At 36.7% G+C, this 17,878-nt stretch overlaps 2 protein-coding genes across 2 annotated transcripts; one reads left to right on the top strand and one right to left on the bottom strand.

The window, feature by feature from the left end:
- LOC107789326 (PI-PLC X domain-containing protein At5g67130-like) lies at window positions 1–4,686 on the top strand. Its single transcript, XM_016611111.2, has 9 exons — window positions 1–324; window positions 520–642; window positions 749–886; window positions 991–1,089; window positions 1,181–1,484; window positions 1,570–1,793; window positions 1,884–1,970; window positions 3,083–3,520; window positions 4,501–4,686. The coding sequence occupies exons 1-8, from the start codon at window positions 67–69 to the stop codon at window positions 3,263–3,265; spliced, it is 1,416 nt and encodes a 471-aa protein (XP_016466597.1). The 5' UTR covers window positions 1–66; the 3' UTR covers window positions 3,266–3,520; window positions 4,501–4,686.
- Window positions 4,687–5,384: 698 nt separating this feature from the next.
- On the bottom strand, window positions 5,385–8,018 carry LOC107789327 (F-box protein At5g67140). The gene is made up of 5 exons (XM_016611112.2): window positions 7,726–8,018; window positions 7,461–7,607; window positions 6,237–6,372; window positions 5,886–5,984; window positions 5,385–5,803 (listed from the first exon to the last, which is right to left on the bottom strand). Exons 1-5 carry the CDS (start codon window positions 7,839–7,841, stop codon window positions 5,609–5,611), a joined length of 693 nt encoding a protein of 230 aa, XP_016466598.1. The 5' UTR covers window positions 7,842–8,018; the 3' UTR covers window positions 5,385–5,608.
- Between the last annotated feature and the right edge of the window lie 9,860 nt (window positions 8,019–17,878).

Here is a 17,878-nt window from a genome sequence, read left to right as displayed (position 1 = left end):
AGTAAAACAATAACTTACAGTATACTAAAGTTGGGTTTAGCACTCTGCAGACAGTGATAGATAGAGATGCACAAAAATTGGCATCTTCCTTGTCGTCTCTATAATAGACTTTTTTGGCCTTACTCTTCTTTTTCTTCTTCTTCTTTCCCCTTTTCTACATGCGACTGTTTTTTGTTTAATCAAAGACTACTTGCTTCTTTCTCTTCAACAACTCCCATGCTGTCTGAGGAGCACAGTATGTGGAGAAGAAGACACAGCAGAGGCTCCAATGGTTACCTTATTTTGTTACTCTGTCATTTAGCTGTCCACTGTGCCAATTCCCAGGTTTCCCTTCTCTTTCTTGCTTTTATTATTCCTTATCTTACAAGAAAGTATTAAAATGGACATTAACAAACAGCTCTTTTTAGTACTTTTGCGGTTTGTATTGTATGAATTCGTGAACCCCATCCGCAGATCCGTGCATTTTTTTTGTTCAATTTTCTTTTCTGGGTTTCAGCTGAAATTTGATGAATATTACAGCTTCAGAATTCATGTGCTTCGGCTACGGACTGTGGAGCTGGTTTATACTGTGGTAACTGCCCTGAATTGGGAAAGAATCAGCCTTTTTGCATCAGAGGACAAGCTACTGAACCCACTTCTGTTGTAAGCTACTTGCTTGTTCTTACTTTGTTTCTTTCAATGTGCTCTGAAATTTCTGTATTTTGAATGAGAGTGATGTGTTTATGCTTTTGGACTTGGCAATTGGCAGATCAGTGGATTGCCCTTCAACAAATACTCGTGGCTGGTGACCCACAATGCCTTTTCAATTGTAAATGCACCCTTATTAACAGGCCCCCAGAGAATTACATTCTATAATCAAGAAGACACCGTCACTAACCAATTGAGAGTATGTGGTTCCCTATTCTTGTCCAACTATATTTTTCAGCATTTATAGACATGTTCCTTGTATGTTGTTTGTAGTTCTTATGTTTATTTCATGTATCTTTTTAGAATGGAGTGAGGGGATTGATGCTGGATATGTACGATTTCGAGAACGATATATGGCTCTGTCACTCGTTTCGTGGCCAATGTTACAACTTCACTGCCTTTGTAATGCTATACAATTCCCTCTCTTCTTTTGCAGTGAGATCGGCTTTGAGTAGCTCTTCCGATGTTAATACATAAAATGTGCTTTCTTTAGGAACCTGCAATCAACACTTTGAAAGAGGTGGAAGCATTTTTGAGTGCAAATCCTACAGAAATAGTCACCATCATAATTGAGGATTATGTGCATACCCCAAAGGGTTTAACAAGGGTATTTACTGATGCTGGATTGGACAAGTATCGTTTTCCTGTTTCAAAAATGCCCAAAAAGGGTGACGATTGGCCCACCGTGAATGATATGGTTAAAAAGAATCATCGTTTGTTGGTTTTTACTTCTGATTCTTCAAAGGAAGCTGCTGAAGGAATTGCTTATCAGTGGAGATACATGGTCGAAAATGAGCGTAAGTACTAAATCAATGTGCGCTTCTGTGGTAATTCTGGTTTGTGGGTTGGTTCTTTAGTAATCATATATGATAAATGTTTCAGCTGGAGACCCTGGAGTGGTGCCTGGCTCATGCTCCAGCCGCAAGGAATCAAAGCCACTTAATTCCAGAAGTGCCTCTCTGTTTCTAATGAATTACTTTCCCACAGTTGCCGTACAAAACGGGGCCTGCAAGGAGCATTCAACTCAACTAGTTGATACGGTTGGTGCCTGTTTCAAAGCATCAGGCAACCTGATGCCAAATTATGTGGCAGTAAACTTTTACATGGTATTAAAATATTTACTGGTTAATGATGCTAATGCAGATTACTAGTATAAATTTTCAACATTGACTGATGAAAAAAGAATATTCCTGCAGAGAAGTGATGGAGGAGGAGTTTTTGATGTTTTAGATCGAATGAATGGTCAGACACTATGTGGTTGCCCGACGGTCACGGCATGCCAGGTTTATCCATATTTTGTCAAATATTGATATTTGGATTTTAGAACTGTAAACACATGTCTATGTAGCAAAGGCTCACTTTATGAAGAGAGTTAGGGGGAAGAACCATGATTGAACTTCTCTTTATTAGCAGATCCTGAGTTTGAATTATGTGGCCTGTAAGTGATACATATCTTCAATTCGACAGTAGAGAAAGTGATCTACTTCTCTGTCTAAGAAAAACAAAAGTTGAGAGGTCCACAATAAGAAATAGCTTTTGAAGAAAGCTTCAAGACGAGAAATAGCATTACCACTTAAGTGATTAAAATCAGATAACAGGAGCTTGAAACATCAATTGCAACTTCTCTTCTTGTGAATCTAAACAAATTTGGCATATTATTCACTGTATGGGCAAAAGTTACTCAATGGACAAGTAGTTGGTGTAGCCCATGACACTTTGTCATTCCACTTGTATCAACAAATTTCTTTTTTTACAATTAGTAGGATAGTTAAGTAACACCGTTTTAGCTCTATATGGCCAAAAGCTCTTTTTATGGATGTTGTCTTCCTCGTCTCTTTAACCTGTCTCTCAAACTAAAAATTTGCAAGCATTTATGAGAATACAACTCATGACCTTAAACATGAGTTGATTAGTGGTGTGATCAGTTGATACTTATATTGATAAAATTTCAAAAGATTTTATTTGCATGAACCAAGAAAATCTCTAACATTGACCTGGTTACATTGCTTCTAAATAATTATTATGATAAAAGAGCTTTTGCCCTCATGGATATTGCAGACATCCCGAGGGATCTATTAGATATAGATTTAAGCTTATAGAGTTTTGTTGGTTAAATAATTCTTCAAAAGTATAGGGTCATCACTGAGATTCTCGGCAGCAGTAAGGACATATCTCAATATAAAAACCCAACATCTACTTGGCAGTTTCTTCTCAAATGACATATCTGAGAAAGTATCATTACCACGCTGTTGGTTCCAAATGAAATGTCTTTGCTTGGTTTTACTTGTTTTATTAAGAGAAGTTGAAACAGTCACTGTTTATGATTTATTGGAGGCATACATGAGAGCATAGGTTTACTTTTGAACTTATGCTTAAATGGACTTTCTTTTTGCAGGCGGGAGAACGTTTTGGAGTTTGTAGGAATATTACTGCAGCGAATGCAGCTCCAACAGCAACCAACGCTGCGGGAAGTTTTTCTGGGTCTGTGCAATTAACAGGCCATGCTTCAGCAATCCATTTTTCCAGTATCATATACCTATTTTTATGGTCTTCTGTAATGATCTTGTATCTATTTTGAGAAGAAGAAAAGAGTTTCAGGCAGACGTTTCCATCAGTTTTATCCATGGATGCTCGATTTCTACTATATTTTCCTGTGTAGATTTTTGGAGTCGGAATAGGTACAGTATACACTAGAGTCCCACTTCGGCATGTTAGAACAAAGAACATTCAGCTTGAAGTTTGTTCTCCTAGTAAAAAAGAACTTGTAATTTTATGGAGGAGTTTGACGTAGAAGTAGGCAATGGGTTGCAGAAGAATATTCAACATGTACCAGGTAATTTTTATCACTTTCCAGGGCATTTTCTAACTGCCAGTTCTTTTTCTTTGATATGTTTACAATGGTGGTCTTATTTTTCAAGTGGATTTTGGTTAGTTTCCAGTATGAAAATGTGACTTTCTCCAGTCACATTAGTAAGTCACTTTGTGAGTTGTGAATTTCTATGCTTCCGCTCTGAGTTTCTTGAATTAGTCTGATTATTGAAGATGCTTGATTAGGAGGAGGTGATAACTGAAAATTCTTAGGCAATTCAGCTATTTTCATTTGATTTTCAGTTGGGGTGGTTACTGCTTTTAGAAATGCGGCAGTGATCTTGTTACCAGACCAAGCCTGGAGTGGTTCCAACGTTTTTGCCTAGTTTCAATATGTTTTTTTCCTTGGGGAGAATTTCATTTTTTGGGATTGACACTGGCTCTATGGAAAGTTTTTGAAGAGATACGATTTCTAAATTATCATCTAGCTTATGTTTAGATATAAAAGATTGCTGGTATGTAATAGTAGAGGAGGATAGCATGAATCATATAGAATGGTATTTAGTGATGGTTAGCAGAAAATAAAATAAAGGCTAGTTTCTAGTATAAATTCTGTGGAGCAGGAGTGAGAGTAATGCGAGTAAAAAGTGATTTACATACTTAAATGATGTGAGGAGTTTTCCTTATTTGTTCTCAGATCTTTCTTCTTTAAAAAGTATCTTCAACACAGTTTGAGAATGTTCAGACTAACGTATTATTTCGCGATTGATGGTATATTCAAATCACTTTCTGGTTAAGTATCTAACACAAAAGTGGAGCTTACAAATTGCTATGGTGCTTCTTTGGTGGACTAGTTTGTACTTCTCAAGGAGTATCATGTTGCTCATTTTTGCTACCTAAACTGTTAACACACTTGAACTTTTATACTGTCAGTGAATATACGTTAAACTTTTTATTTATGTGTGAACTTTTCTCTGATGCCCTATTTCTTTCCTGTCTTTTCAGGTTATTATTCAGGGCAGTTCAGGTGTAGAAACTAGCGGAATGTATTAGTTGTGTTCAATTAATGATAGTGTCAATCATGCAATCTTTTTCTTTCTCTTCGGAGTTTCTGCCTGCGGTGTAATCACTATCACAATTATGCAGTAGAGCCACTTTCCAGCTTTGAGAATTTAGTCACAATTATGCAGTAGAGCCACTTTCCAGCTTTGAGAATTTAGTCACAATTATGCAGTAGAGCCACTTTCCAGCTTTGAGAATTTAGTCACAATTATGCAGTAGAGCCACTTTCCAGCTTTGAGAATTTAGTCACAATTATGCAGTAGAGCCACTTTCCAGCTTTGAGAATTTAGTCACAATTATGACCACTATAATACTACAATAAGGTTACTCTCATGTGACACTACTAGGTAGTATGTCCCATTAGTGGAATCATTGTTTGTTTAAAGCATTATACAAATCGTAAATGTCACCAACTCACCATTGTTGAAGACGTCAGATGAATTTCCGCGCGTTATACTAATAAGAGAAGCATGCAGATTTGTTGTGTTGGCCTCTCCGGGCCTGCGAGTTAATAAGAGTTTTAAGTTCTATGGACAGACAGTGTAAAAAGTACTCTTGAATGAACACAGTCAGCTAAATTGTAAGTAAATATTAGCTTAAATCTAAATCTCACCCCCTTCCCCAAAATTCCAACAAATGGGTTCTTGGGGAAATTGAGTGTTTTGACTGCCGAGGAATGATTTCTTTCACTTATAAGAACATGGATTTATAATTAGTGAAGAATTAATACTTCGGTGCGGGACTAGAGAACCAGACTTTGAAACGAACACTGCAGAAATTCTAAGTAATTCTAGACTCCAGAATGAATCATCTGACAAGCAGAAATATGGCCTTTAAAATGTTGTTACTAGCAGAAAGGATCTTTTCAGAAGCCTTGCTGCAGGCGATCGTCCAAATTAATACAAAGGAGAAGCACAGAAAACAATCTGTACAAAGCATTATTGTTCATCCAACAATTGGCAAGCTGTACATAAGATATAGTTGCAATCAAATTCTAGGTAGATGGACCGGACCCTTAAAAGAAAGGTCACATAGGAACTTAAAAGGCTCCTCAGAAAACAGCAATATTAGGCAGCATTCCTTTAGGTTGTATCTGTAGAGCTGGGCTAATAGTGAGTAGGCCAATAAAGCAGTCCACAGTAACCCTCATGCCCCATGCATTAATAGACTCGAGTTTGCGGCATTCATTTACCAAAGCTAGAAGTCCATTCTCAGTTACATGACGGCAGCCCCACAGCACAATAGTCTGCAAAAGAGATGCACAAGTATCACTAGTATTCTTAAAAATCTTACAGTGGAAAAGGCAAAAGAAGAGCTAAGAAACTTACCTTCAACTGTGGGCAGCTACCAGCAATAGCAAACAAGGATATGTCTGTTATAAATGTACCGCCAATATTCAGATGCTGTAGAGAAGAAGCTCTGGAGATCTAACCAAACAACCAAAACTAAATGAGACAACTTTTCATAGGCAGCTAATTTCACCAAAAGTATAGGGCAGGAAAAACCTCATTGTTACAAATTGCAATGTATCGTGCTTCATAAAAAATGGGTAATGGCAACAAGACTGAACTTTCAAGTGCAATTTTTAAAAAGATATATGTAATAGAAAGATGTCCATTATATATGAGTTTGGGACTCCAATAAGATCCACAAATGAAGTGCACCCGAGGATAACATACCAGCTGAACAACACCTGTATCTGTGATCCCAGTAGTGCCCCATAAAGATAGTGATGACAGATTGCTAATACATCTAGCAGTGGACAATTGGTACAGTCCACGATCCGTTATTTGACAACCCCAACGGCTCCTTGAGCTGAAGAAAGCAAACAAGTCAGTAACAGTACAACAAAGAAGTCATGTCTTCCCCTATTCATCATGGTAAATTTTCGAATCACTAGCCACATTCATGTCATGTCCAAAGTTGAAACAACCAAAAAGCACCAAATAGGTAGCAGACATTTGTGCACTGACAATTACTCGGCATACTTTACCTTGTCATTTGTTACTACATACTAGTATCTTACATGGATTCCAAAATGCAAAAATACCTCCAAGTTTGAGTAGATGCCCTATGCTTCAGGCTGGTTAATAAAGAACGGGGTTCATATATAGATATGTAAAGACTAATAAAAATAACCATAACTCAATTAGGTCTTTTGCAGAAAATAGGATCTCATACTGAGCTCCAAATATATGATGTCGGGCCGAGATGGCTTTGTCTTTAATACCAGCCACTCAAGCTGCATGATTAAATGGTTTCATCAGCCTAGTGGCTGTTGTATCACTGATCAAAGAGCGAGCAGCTGCAGGTATAATGATTTGGTGGATCTATTAATGCCACATTTAGTCGAGACCTATGTTGCGCGACTCTCCAAAATGATGCCGCACCCGTGTCGGATCCTCCAAAAATACACTATTTTTGGAGGATCCGACATGCACCCGGCAACATTTTCGGCGAGTCTAAGCAGCATATGTCGAGACTAGCCAGATTTTCAAATATTGAAGAGCACGGCTTTATGGTTTTGCTCTATCCTACTTGACATAGATAGAAAGAGAAAATGATTGCTCTGACCGCTGAAGTTGAGAAGAACACAATGATTGGTCTAAGCGTCGATACAGAAAATTCAACTAGCAAGAAAGTGATCACTAGTTCGTCAGACAACTTTTGTCACTAATATAAGCATTCTCATTTCTGATATATCAAAAACCTTTTGAATCAATCATTTAAAGAGAGTGATCATATAAAGACCTCTGACTCCTAATGTAGATGACAGGGCCTGTGTTTTATCATAAATTGACAAATGTATCATAATTGATCAAGGTTTTATCTAAAAGAGTATGATATCATCGGACGAAATAAATTTACTTAGAGTACAAAATTAGAAACTTAAAAAGTCATACATATCGAGTTCCTTGAGTCTGTAAGCAAGAAGAACGAGGCGAGTAGTAGAATCATCATTCACTTTCCAGCCAGAAAAACTCAAACTTTCTCTTCTAGCTAAGGATTCTTTCACCCCCTCTCTCCATTTCCTGCTCACAGCGCTCGTCCTACAAACAAGTAGCAAAAAAAGGACAACAAATAAACACAAGACGAAACAGAAACAAAGGGGTAAATAGAGGGAATTAAGAAAAAAAAAGTAGAGGAAAAAGAATTAGGTAAATTAACTGAGCCAAATCCTTGAAACAAGTAAGAAGAGCAAAAATATGAGCCAAGAGGTCAAAGGGGAGTCTATCAATCGGCGTTTCTTGATCATCTACTTCTTCAACCCCCTTTCGCTTCATGGAACCAAATTAAAAGAAAATCACAGAAATAACAAAGGGCTTCAAAATTCAACACACACACAGAAAATTCAAGAAGAAGAAAGAAGGAGTCGAAGTTATGTAAGCTGTTTAACAGAGAATAATAAAAATCTAACAAGTAGGAGAGAGAAAGAAGAAGATGAAAATAAAGTGTGGTCATCTTTTCGTCATGTCATTCGCCTTTTAACGTTAGTATGCTATGTTCTTTTCCTTCTAGATGCAGTACCTTTTAGAATCTTCATAAATAATTCCTGCTGTAACTGAATCAGATAGTTGAATTTAATAAACTAGCTCGTCATTTTAGCCCAAATATGAGAACATTTTTAACGATAGATCATAGTGAGATTAAAAAATATAAAAGTTTTACCCCACTTACTGTTGGTCCAAGTGAAGTTTTGTTTTGAAAATTGACAAATGAATCTCATGCATGAATCAGATTCATCCCCTGTGTATACAGACATGGACAGATTTGAGCATGAGGAATGCACGTGAAGGAGATAAGCTTAACTTATTATATGTGATATCTCCTGATTGAAAATGTTGCATATTTGATAAGAAGAAGGACTCCTTACTCAAAGAGAACACTATCCAAGATAAAAGAGTAGTTAGAAGTTGAGGATAACTAAAACTCTTCCACCAAGGAAGATTAGCATTAGAACTCTAGTTGTTTCTTATTCTACTAACTCTATATATTGCAGAATGTTCTCATTCTACAGGTACGCGCAAAAATAGAAGTTAAACGTGAGTTGAGAGCAAAATAGCAAGGCATTTTGCAAGCAATTCTTGTGTGATTCAAGTGTGTGAACCTGAAGCTACATGAACCAGATAGAAGAACCAGTTCCAAGTGTCTGTCTTTTATTCTAGTTCAATTGTAGTAGGTGGTTTTCAAGTTGTACCTTTCAGCTTTATCTAGAAGTAATTGTAATAGGTACTCTAGGTATTCAAGTTAGAGTTAACTTGAAGTTGTCGCAACAGTTAGAGACTGGTTGCCACAACGGGATTAGAGGTTTACAAAAAGTCTTTGTAAATGCTGTTTTGGCTCAGTGATTTAGTGAAGTGTTGGGAAAAATTCTACTGAGTAGTAGGTCGTGGTTTTTTCACTTTTTGAGCCGGGTGTTTTTCACGTAAAAATACTTGTGTTCTTTACTTTTCGCATTTACTATTTCAGCAACAGTAGGTTAAGGAACATTTAGAAGAACAAGGTCCTTCTATAATCAGTGCACATGAAAATTGGACATCACACAAATCACCTCTCTCTTGTGTGGCAGTAACATATAAAATATCAATTGATATTAGAGCAGGTTACCCTTGAAGAGGCTAACACCTTAGGAGAAGATCAAGATGAGTGCACCACCTGGAAATTGGGAAGGGCAATCCACTGCTAGGCCACCACTATTCAACAGCCAGTACTACTCCTGGTGGAAAAACATGATGAGAGATCACATCATAGGAGGAGACTATGAGCTATGGAACATTGCCACAGATGGCCCACTAGCTACCATGAAGATAAATGCTGGAGGAGTAGAAGTACCAATGACAAGAGCAGATTGCACAGCTGAGGACTTGAAAAAATAGGAGAAGAATGCCAAAGTCAAGAAGTGGCTTATTTGTGGACTTAGTCCAAATGAGTATAGCAGAATCCAAAGCTGTACCACTGCCAAGGAAACCTGGGACACTCTGTAAGTGGCTCACGAAGGAACACCTCAGGTGAAAAGGTCCAGAGAAACTCTACTGTATTCTCAATATGAGAACTTTACTATGAAGGAAGGAGAAACCATTCAACAAATGTACATAAGGTTCACTACATTGACAAATGAACTAAAGTCTCTTGGAAGAATTATTTCTGAAGAAGATAGAGTCGAGAAAATATTGACAAGGGTTCTGCCTGTTACTTGAGAGAGTAAAATTACTACCATTCAGGAATCAAAGAACATTGCCACCCTCCCACAAGATGAATTAATTGAAAATCTCACTGCTTATGAACTTAGGAGACACACCATGAAAATGGATGGACCAAAGAAGGAAAGAAGCGTGACACTTAGAATCACTGAAGGTTCTGATCTTGAAGATGATGAAAAAACTATGATCACTAAGGATTTCAAGAAATACTTGAGGAGAGGAAATGGTCCTTCAAGAAGTGGAAGGTATAGCAAATCAAAAGTTCCTGAGAAGCAAACCAATGATGGATGCTACAAATGTGAAAAGACTGATCACCACATCAAAAACTGTCTCTAATGGGAAATTGAATGGAAGAAGGAAAGAGCTAAATAAAGAAACATGAATAAGGAATAGGTTCAACCCAAGAAAAGCAAAGTATCAACCAAGGCTATGGTCGCTGCTTGGTGAGAAAGCTCAGATGATGATGATGGGGATGAACAAGCACTTATGGCCATTGGAGAATCTGATGAGGAAACTGAGATAAGTGTAATTCATCTCAAAACCAAGATTAAATTGTTGTCTAAAGAAAGGTTATCTGAGTTACTTCTAGAACTAGTTGATGAATCTAAGGATGTAAACAATGAAAAAGAACAATTGTCTAAAGAAAGGTTATATGAGTTACTTATAGAACTAGTTGATGAATCTGGAGATGTAAATAATGAAAAGGAATAGTTGTCTAAAGAATGTGTGATTTTAAAGGCTAAGTGCAAAAATCTGGAACTTAGGGTTAGTGAAATTGTAAGTAAAAATATTGTTTTGAAGAACCAGGTTCATACACTTGACTCAACTGTTCTAGAGCTTAGATCTGAAAATCTAAAACTGAAATTAGGAACAGGTAAAAAGACAAATGATCACACACAACTCACTCTAGAAGAAAATATAGGAAAAATAAAAGATGAGTTGTATAAAAGGGATGAGTAGGTAAGAATCCTAAAGAAGGATTTAAGCAAGGTCAAGCATGAGCTTAACAAAACTTGTAAATGGAACAGGTCCTCCGATGCACTTTTATGGCTACAGGAACATCATAGTAGCAACAAAAGAGGACTTGGCTTTGGGAACCTGGTACCTAAATGGGATCCTAAAAGCAAGTACCTCACACTTCCTGAGAACAAGATTTGCACACATTGTGGTAAAACAGGTCACTATAAAAGTGAATGCACTGCAAAAGAAAAGGCAAGTCCAAAGAACAAAGAATTTGTTCAAGGGAAAAATAGGCTACCAAGTTGGGCTAAAAAGAATTTAATTCATCCTTTTGCCTATAGAATGGAAATCAAACTAGTTTGGGTTCCTAAGACTAACCCCTAATTTCTTTCTGCAGGTCCAAGTGAAGGAGAGCAGTCAAATATGGTACATGAATAGTGGCTGCTCAAAGCAAATGACAGGAAACAAGAACCAGTTCCTTTCACTTGAGGACCTTAAAAAAGGTAATGTCTCCTTTGGAAATGGGAAGAAAGGTGAGATCATTGGGGTTGGAAAGGTAGGCAAGAATGATTCTCATTCTATTGAGAATGTCTACTTGATAGATGGACTAAAGTACAGTCTAATAAGTGTATCACAATTGTGCGATCGAGGTAACATAGTAGCATTCACATCTTCCAAATGCTTTTTGATTAATCTTACCACTGACAAGATAGTTTTGCAGGGAAAAAGAGTGAATAACATATATGTTGTAGATCTGTCCACACTTTCAGAAAATAAATTCACTTGCTTAAGTGTGTTGGATAATGATCCCCTCATTTGGCATAAGAGACTTGGACATGCCAGTCTAAGTCAACTCAACAAACTTGTCGCCAAGGACTTGGTGATAGGACCGCCTAACATTAAGTTCAAGGAAGATAAGGTTTGTGAGGCATGTGCAAGGGGAAGCAGGTAAGATCCTCTTTTAAAAGCAAGAAAGTGGTAAGCACCACCAGGACGATGGAACTGGTCCAAATGGATCTTTGTGGACCAATGAGAACATTAAGCAGATGTGGTAAGAGATATGCGATGGTGTTTGTTGATGATTACTCTAGGTTTACTTGGACATTGTTTTAACCATCTAAAAATGAAGCATTTGGCATGTTCACTTCGTTTGTTAGAAAACTCAGAAACAACTAGGTAATCAACTTACATCAATTATGTCTGATCATGCTACTGAATTTGAGAATGCTAAATTTGCTGATTTTTGTGATGAACATGGCATAAATCATAACTTTTCTTCTCTTAGGACTCTACAACAAAATGGAGTAGTTGAAAAAAAGAATAGGACACTCGATGATATGGCTAGGACTATGTTTCTTTCTAGTAAACTGCCCCATAGTTTCTGGGCAGAAGCTGTGAACACTGCATGTTACATCATAAATATGTGCATGACTAGACCGCTTGTTGAGAAGACTCCCTATGAGTTACTTAAAGGGAGAAAGCCAAACATATCCCATTTTAGGGCATTTGGATGCAAGTTCTTTGTGCACAATAATAGTAAAAACTCCCTAGGTAAGTTTGATCCCAGAAGTGATGAGGGAGTATTCCTGGAATATTCTTCACATAGTAAAGCTTATAAGATTTATAACAAAAGAACTATGTGTGTAGAAAAAAATGTACATGTAGTTTTTGATGAAACTAACATTCTTTATAAGAGACAGGAACATGAAGATGAAGCAATTGCACTGGTTAGAAACTCAAATAAAACCACAGCCCAGACTGAAGCTGCACCAAAGGAAGGAACATGTGATGGAACAGGTCCTTCTACCCAGGGCAACTGACATGGAGAGCTGAAAAAAGAAGAACCGATCCTCAAACCCTGAGGGAACCTATCCATAAGACTGTTCCTCAACAACAAAACACTGAAGGAACATCTAAGGGAAACCAGCTGGTTGTGAAACCTTATAAATACCAAAGTTCTCATCCCATTGTGAACATAATTACTGATCCAACCTCTGAAATCAAAACCAGATTTTCTTTAAAAATTCTTTGTACTTTTGATGCTTTTCTATCTCTTATTGAACCTAAAAATATTGTTGAGGCTTTATAGGATGTAGATTGGGTGAATGCAATGCAAGATGAACTCAACCAATTTGAGAAAAGTCAAGTTTAGCATCTGGTACCAAGACCCAAGGAAAAATCAGTAATTGGTACTAAATGGGTCTTCAGAAACAAACTTGATGAAGATGGAACAGTTACAAGGAACAAGGCAAGATTGGTGGTTCAAGGATATAGTCAAGAGGAGGGCATAGACTATGATGAGACTTTTGCCCAAGTTACAAGATTGGAAGCAATTAGACTCCTTATAGCCTTTGCTGCTTACATGGAATTCACTCTCCATTAGATGAATGTCAAAAGTACCTTTCTCAATGGCTATCTAAAGGAAGAAGTGTTTGTCAAGCAACCTCCGGGCTTTGAAAGTAAGGAATATCCTGATCATGTGTACAAGCTTGACAAGGCATTTTATGGACTTAAGCAGGCTCCAAGAGCATGGTATGAAAGATTATCAAAATTTTTACTTGAGCATGGCTACAAGAGAGGTAAAATTGACAATACTTTATTCTTAGAAGAAAAAGGTAAAGATCTCTTGGTAGTTCAGATATATATATTAATGATATAATCTTTGGAGCAACCACTGATAAGTTAAGTAAAGAATTTGCTAAACTAATGGAGAGTGAATTTGAAATGAGCATGATGGGTGAGCTTAATTTCTTTTTAGGCTTACAAATTAAACAAAATTCAAATGGAAGTATGATCCATCAGCAGAAGTATGTAAAAGAGTTGCTTAAAAGGTTTAAAATGGAAGATTCCAAAGAAATTGACACTCCTATTGCAACAGATACAAAGTTGGATATAGATGAACCTGGTTCATCTGTTGATCAGAAGTTGTATAGGGGAATGATTGGCTCATTGTTATATCTCACTTCTAGCAGACCTAACATTGTTTTCAGTGTAGGCCTTTGTGCAAGATTTTAAGCGAATCCAAAGGAGTCTCACTTGACTGCTGTCAAGAGGATTTTGAGATACCTAAAAGGCACCACTGACCTTTGTCTATGGTATCCAAAAGGTAGTAATTTCAATCTAGTGGGATATGCTGATGCTGATTATACAGGTTTCCTTGTGGATAGAAAGAGCACTTTAGGTATGGCACACTTTCTTGGCTCATGTCTTGTATCTTGGGCCACCAAAAAGCAAAATTATGTGGCCTTATCTACTGCTGAAGCTAAGTATGTTGCTGTTGCTTCATGTTGTGCTCAATTGTTGTGGATCAAACAATAATTAATGGACTTTGGAATTGATGTTGGTTGTATCACCATCTTTTGTGATAAAAATAGTGCAATTAGTATGACCAAGAACCCGATTCATCACAAGAGAACTAAGTACATAGATGTTTGGCATCACTTTTTGAGGGACAACTATGAAAAAAGGGTTTGATCACTGTAGAATGTTTTACTACTGACAAGCAAATAGCTGACATCTTACAAAATCTCTAAGTAGAGATCACTTTGAAAGGAAAAATTTAGAATTAGGGATGATTAAGATCACCTAAATGGACCAGTTCAAAATTTCACAATCAAAATAAAAAATAAAAAAAATAATTTTTTTTTTTGGTTAGAAAATCTGTAAATTTTGTATATAGTTAGATTAGATTTTGCTCAGTATCATACTTTCAATAGTATACTCCTATGCCATGTTCTAAAATGACTCATTAATCTCTAATGATATTATCTCTATTTTCTTGAAAAATTCAGACTTACACAAGAAATTTCTCAGTGAAGAACCTAGTTCATCAAGATTACTTGGTATGTATTCTACACTCTGCATAATTTATAATAATTATATTTAGATAATGATTAAAAGAAGAGTTCCATCTAATCCCAAATCCTTTTTGGACTTATCCGTTACAAAATGAACCAGTTCCGTTCAAAAGAAGTCCTAACCGCATTAAGTGTCTAGATTCTAGGGATAGTCTTGAACGTCTTTTCAAACTGACTTGCAGCTTGAGTAGACTTCTGCAAAAGCTGCCGTTACTCAAGTGAAATCCTCCACTTTATATTGATTAGGATTCATTTGTTTCTTCACTTCTAAATTTTCAAACCATCCAAATTCTCTCAAACTTCTCTCCTCTTCTACTCTCACACAAACTCGTTTTCTAAAGCTCCCAAACTCAAAAATGGCAAACCCTTATGAAAATCCTCCATCCCCACCCAAGGAAACCACCCCCACACCATCTATCACACCTTCAACCACACATCTATCTAAGAAAGGAAGAACTAAGACATTTGCTCTCAAGACTGGGGCTAGGAGCGCATTATCTAAGAAATTAGATAAGCAATTGAAGGATAGCCAGGTCCAGGAACCTCAGAAATCTGAAGACTCATTTAAGTCTGCTACTGAGGGAGAAGAAACGGTTTCTTCTGAGACTGAACATGTATCATCTGTCCCTAAAGTTACTCCTGAAACTATTTATGAGGTTGCTACAAAGCAAGAAAGGAGGCGCATTAAAACATTCATGGACTTGGTCCTCATGGAGTGTTTGGACAGTGGGAGGAAGATTAATTGGCCTGGGTCTATAATCCAGCTTCTTGATAGGGTTCTAAATGGCACCAAGACTCATGCCATACCCTATGGCTTTATTCTCACAGCTGTACTTGCACACTTCAAGGTACCCATCAAAAAATGGGAGGTTGTTACAAGCAAGGATCATTTTGGGGAAAATACTCTGACTGCTTGTGACTATGAAGTCCAAACCACTCCTAAAGAACATGGTTCATCCAAAAAGGTACCAGTGAATAGCAAAGTGCGAGCCTTGGTTCATCTTAAGGATGCTGAGATTGATAGGCTGAAGAAGAGGTTGGCAGAAGTGGAGACTAAGAGAGATGCTCTCAGAGCTGAGCTGGCAAAAGAAAAGGAGAAGAATGATGACATTCTTCAAGACATGCTGAAACTACTCCAAGCCAAAAATCAAGAACCTGGTCCTTCCCAGCCTTAAGCCTCCTAGCATAGTGTAGATCAACCAGTGACCCAATTCGGGATTTTTTTGTTTCTTTTGCTCATGTTCCAATATTTTTATTTCTTCTTATGCTTTGTGGTAGGATCTTATCAATCAATGAAATTCACTGTCTTTTGCTCTAACTGTTTGTTTGTATTTCTTAGATGGCTAATATCCTTAGATTGATATATGATGATTAATCCATAATTGCATGTGAAGTAGCCCCAGTGGCTATGAGTAAGTTTTATTTAAAATATGGTTATCTAACATTATTATGCAACTTTTCGATGATGCCAAAAGGGGAGAAAAAGTTATGCTTTCACTTTGGACAGTGATGTTTATAACCTAATGAACCTGTTCCTTGATGATAAGTTACTTTAAAAAGGTAAAATGTTCTAACATTGTGTTAATGTTGGGCTGAGTTGAAACATGGCCTAAGCTTATGAAAAGCACAGAGTTTGTCATTATCAAAAAAGGGAAATTTGTTGGCCCAAGTGGAGTTTTGTTTTGAAGATTGACAAAGGAATCTCAGGCATGAACCGAGTCCATCCCCTGTGTACACAGACACAGGCAGATTCGAGCATGAGGGATGCACGTGAAGGAGATAAGCTTAACTTGTTATATCTGATATCTCCTGATTGAAAAATTTGCATATTTGATAAGGAGAATGACTCCTTACTCAAAGAGAACACTATCCAAGATAAGTGAGGAGTTAGAAGTTAAGGATAACTAGAACTCTTCCACCAAGGAAGAGTAGCATTAGAACTCTAGTTGTTTCTTATTCTACTAACTCTATATATTGCAGGATGTTCTCATTCTACAGGTACACAAAAGCAGAAGTTAAACGTGAGTTGAGAGCAAAATATCAAGGCATTTTGCAAGCAATTCTTGTGTGATTCAAGTGTGCGAACCTGAAGCTACATGAACTAGATAGAAGAACCAGTTCCAAGTGTCCGTCTTTTGTTCTAGTTCAATTGTAGTAGGTGGTTTTCAAATTGTACCTTTCAGCTTTATCTGGAAGCAATAATAATAGGTACTCTGAGTATTCAAGTTAGAGTTAACTTGAAGTTGTCGCAACAGTTAGAGGCTGGTTGCCACAACGGGATAAGAGGTTTACAAATAGTCTTTGTAAATGATGTTTTGGCTGAGTGATTTAGTAAAGTGTTGGGGAAAATCTTACTGAGTAGTAGGTCGTGGTTTTTTCACCTTTTGAGCCGGGTATTTTTCACGTAAAAATACTTGTGTTCTTTACTTTCAGCATTTATTATTTCAGCAATAGTAGGTTAAGGAACACTTAAAAGAACCGGGTTCTTCTAGAATCAATGCACGCGAAAATTGGACACCACATAAATCACCCATAATGTATGGCATTGACATATAAAATATCACTTACATAACAGTTTTAACTTTTTAGATAGATACAAAATTGGATATACTCTTTACGTATTTTAGATGTACTAAATAAAGAAGTTGTGAAGTTTGCGTCTTTGCGTAATCATAACTCAGAAGGGTAGCTTTGAATTTGATTATATATATTACTAGTTCGTTGATGACGTTACGCTTAGCTTGCGTGTATTGATTGATTTTGGGCACGACACGTGGGTTTCTCGTTGCTCTTCCTCTTTGCAAGGAGCTCGCCTTTTCCCTTTTTGTTTCTTTTCTGCCTTTTCCCTTCCGATGTTGTCACATAACATTTACTATTAATACTTTTACATCCTTTGTCATAGAATTAACAAAACAAAAGAAGAAGTATAATTCCTGTTATCACAATAAGTGATCAATTTACTATTGATACTTTTATATTCTTTGTCATAGAATTAACAAAATAAAAGAAGAAGTATAATTTCTTCGGTTCACAATAAGTGATCAATTTATCTTTTTATTTTGGTCCAAAATAAGTGTCCATTTATATAATCAAGAAAAAAATTAATTTATTTTTTCAAAATTACCCTTATGTACGTATCCCTAAAAAATCTTTTATTTCTTACATTAACTATGTTGCAACATTTAATTAAAGGTAGTTTAGTCACGCTAATTATTTTTGTCTAAAATTTTATATTTCCTTAATGAGTGCGTCCAAGACAAATTAATCACTTATTGTGGACCGAAGAAAATATATATATATCTT

Source organism: Nicotiana tabacum, chromosome 17, assembly GCF_000715075.1.
Source record: "Nicotiana tabacum cultivar K326 chromosome 17, ASM71507v2, whole genome shotgun sequence".
Lineage (NCBI taxonomy): Eukaryota > Viridiplantae > Streptophyta > Magnoliopsida > Solanales > Solanaceae > Nicotiana > Nicotiana tabacum.
This window is presented reverse-complemented; position numbering and strand designations above follow the sequence as displayed.

Coding starts and splice junctions, on each gene's coding strand:
- LOC107789327 (XM_016611112.2), bottom strand. CDS start 7,841: ATGAAGCGAAAGGGGGTTGAAGAAGTAGATGATCAAGAAACGCCGATT. Junction 7,608..7,725: donor TGTTTCAAGGATTTGGCTCA/GTTAATTTACCT, acceptor ACTTGTTTGTAG/GACGAGCGCTGTGAGCAGGA. Junction 5,985..6,236: donor ATACAGGTGTTGTTCAGCTG/GTATGTTATCCT, acceptor TTGTTTGGTTAG/ATCTCCAGAGCTTCTTCTCT.
- LOC107789326 (XM_016611111.2), top strand. CDS start 67: ATGCACAAAAATTGGCATCTTCCTTGTCGTCTCTATAATAGACTTTTT. Junction 643..748: donor CTACTGAACCCACTTCTGTT/GTAAGCTACTTG, acceptor GGCAATTGGCAG/ATCAGTGGATTGCCCTTCAA. Junction 887..990: donor CCGTCACTAACCAATTGAGA/GTATGTGGTTCC, acceptor GTATCTTTTTAG/AATGGAGTGAGGGGATTGAT.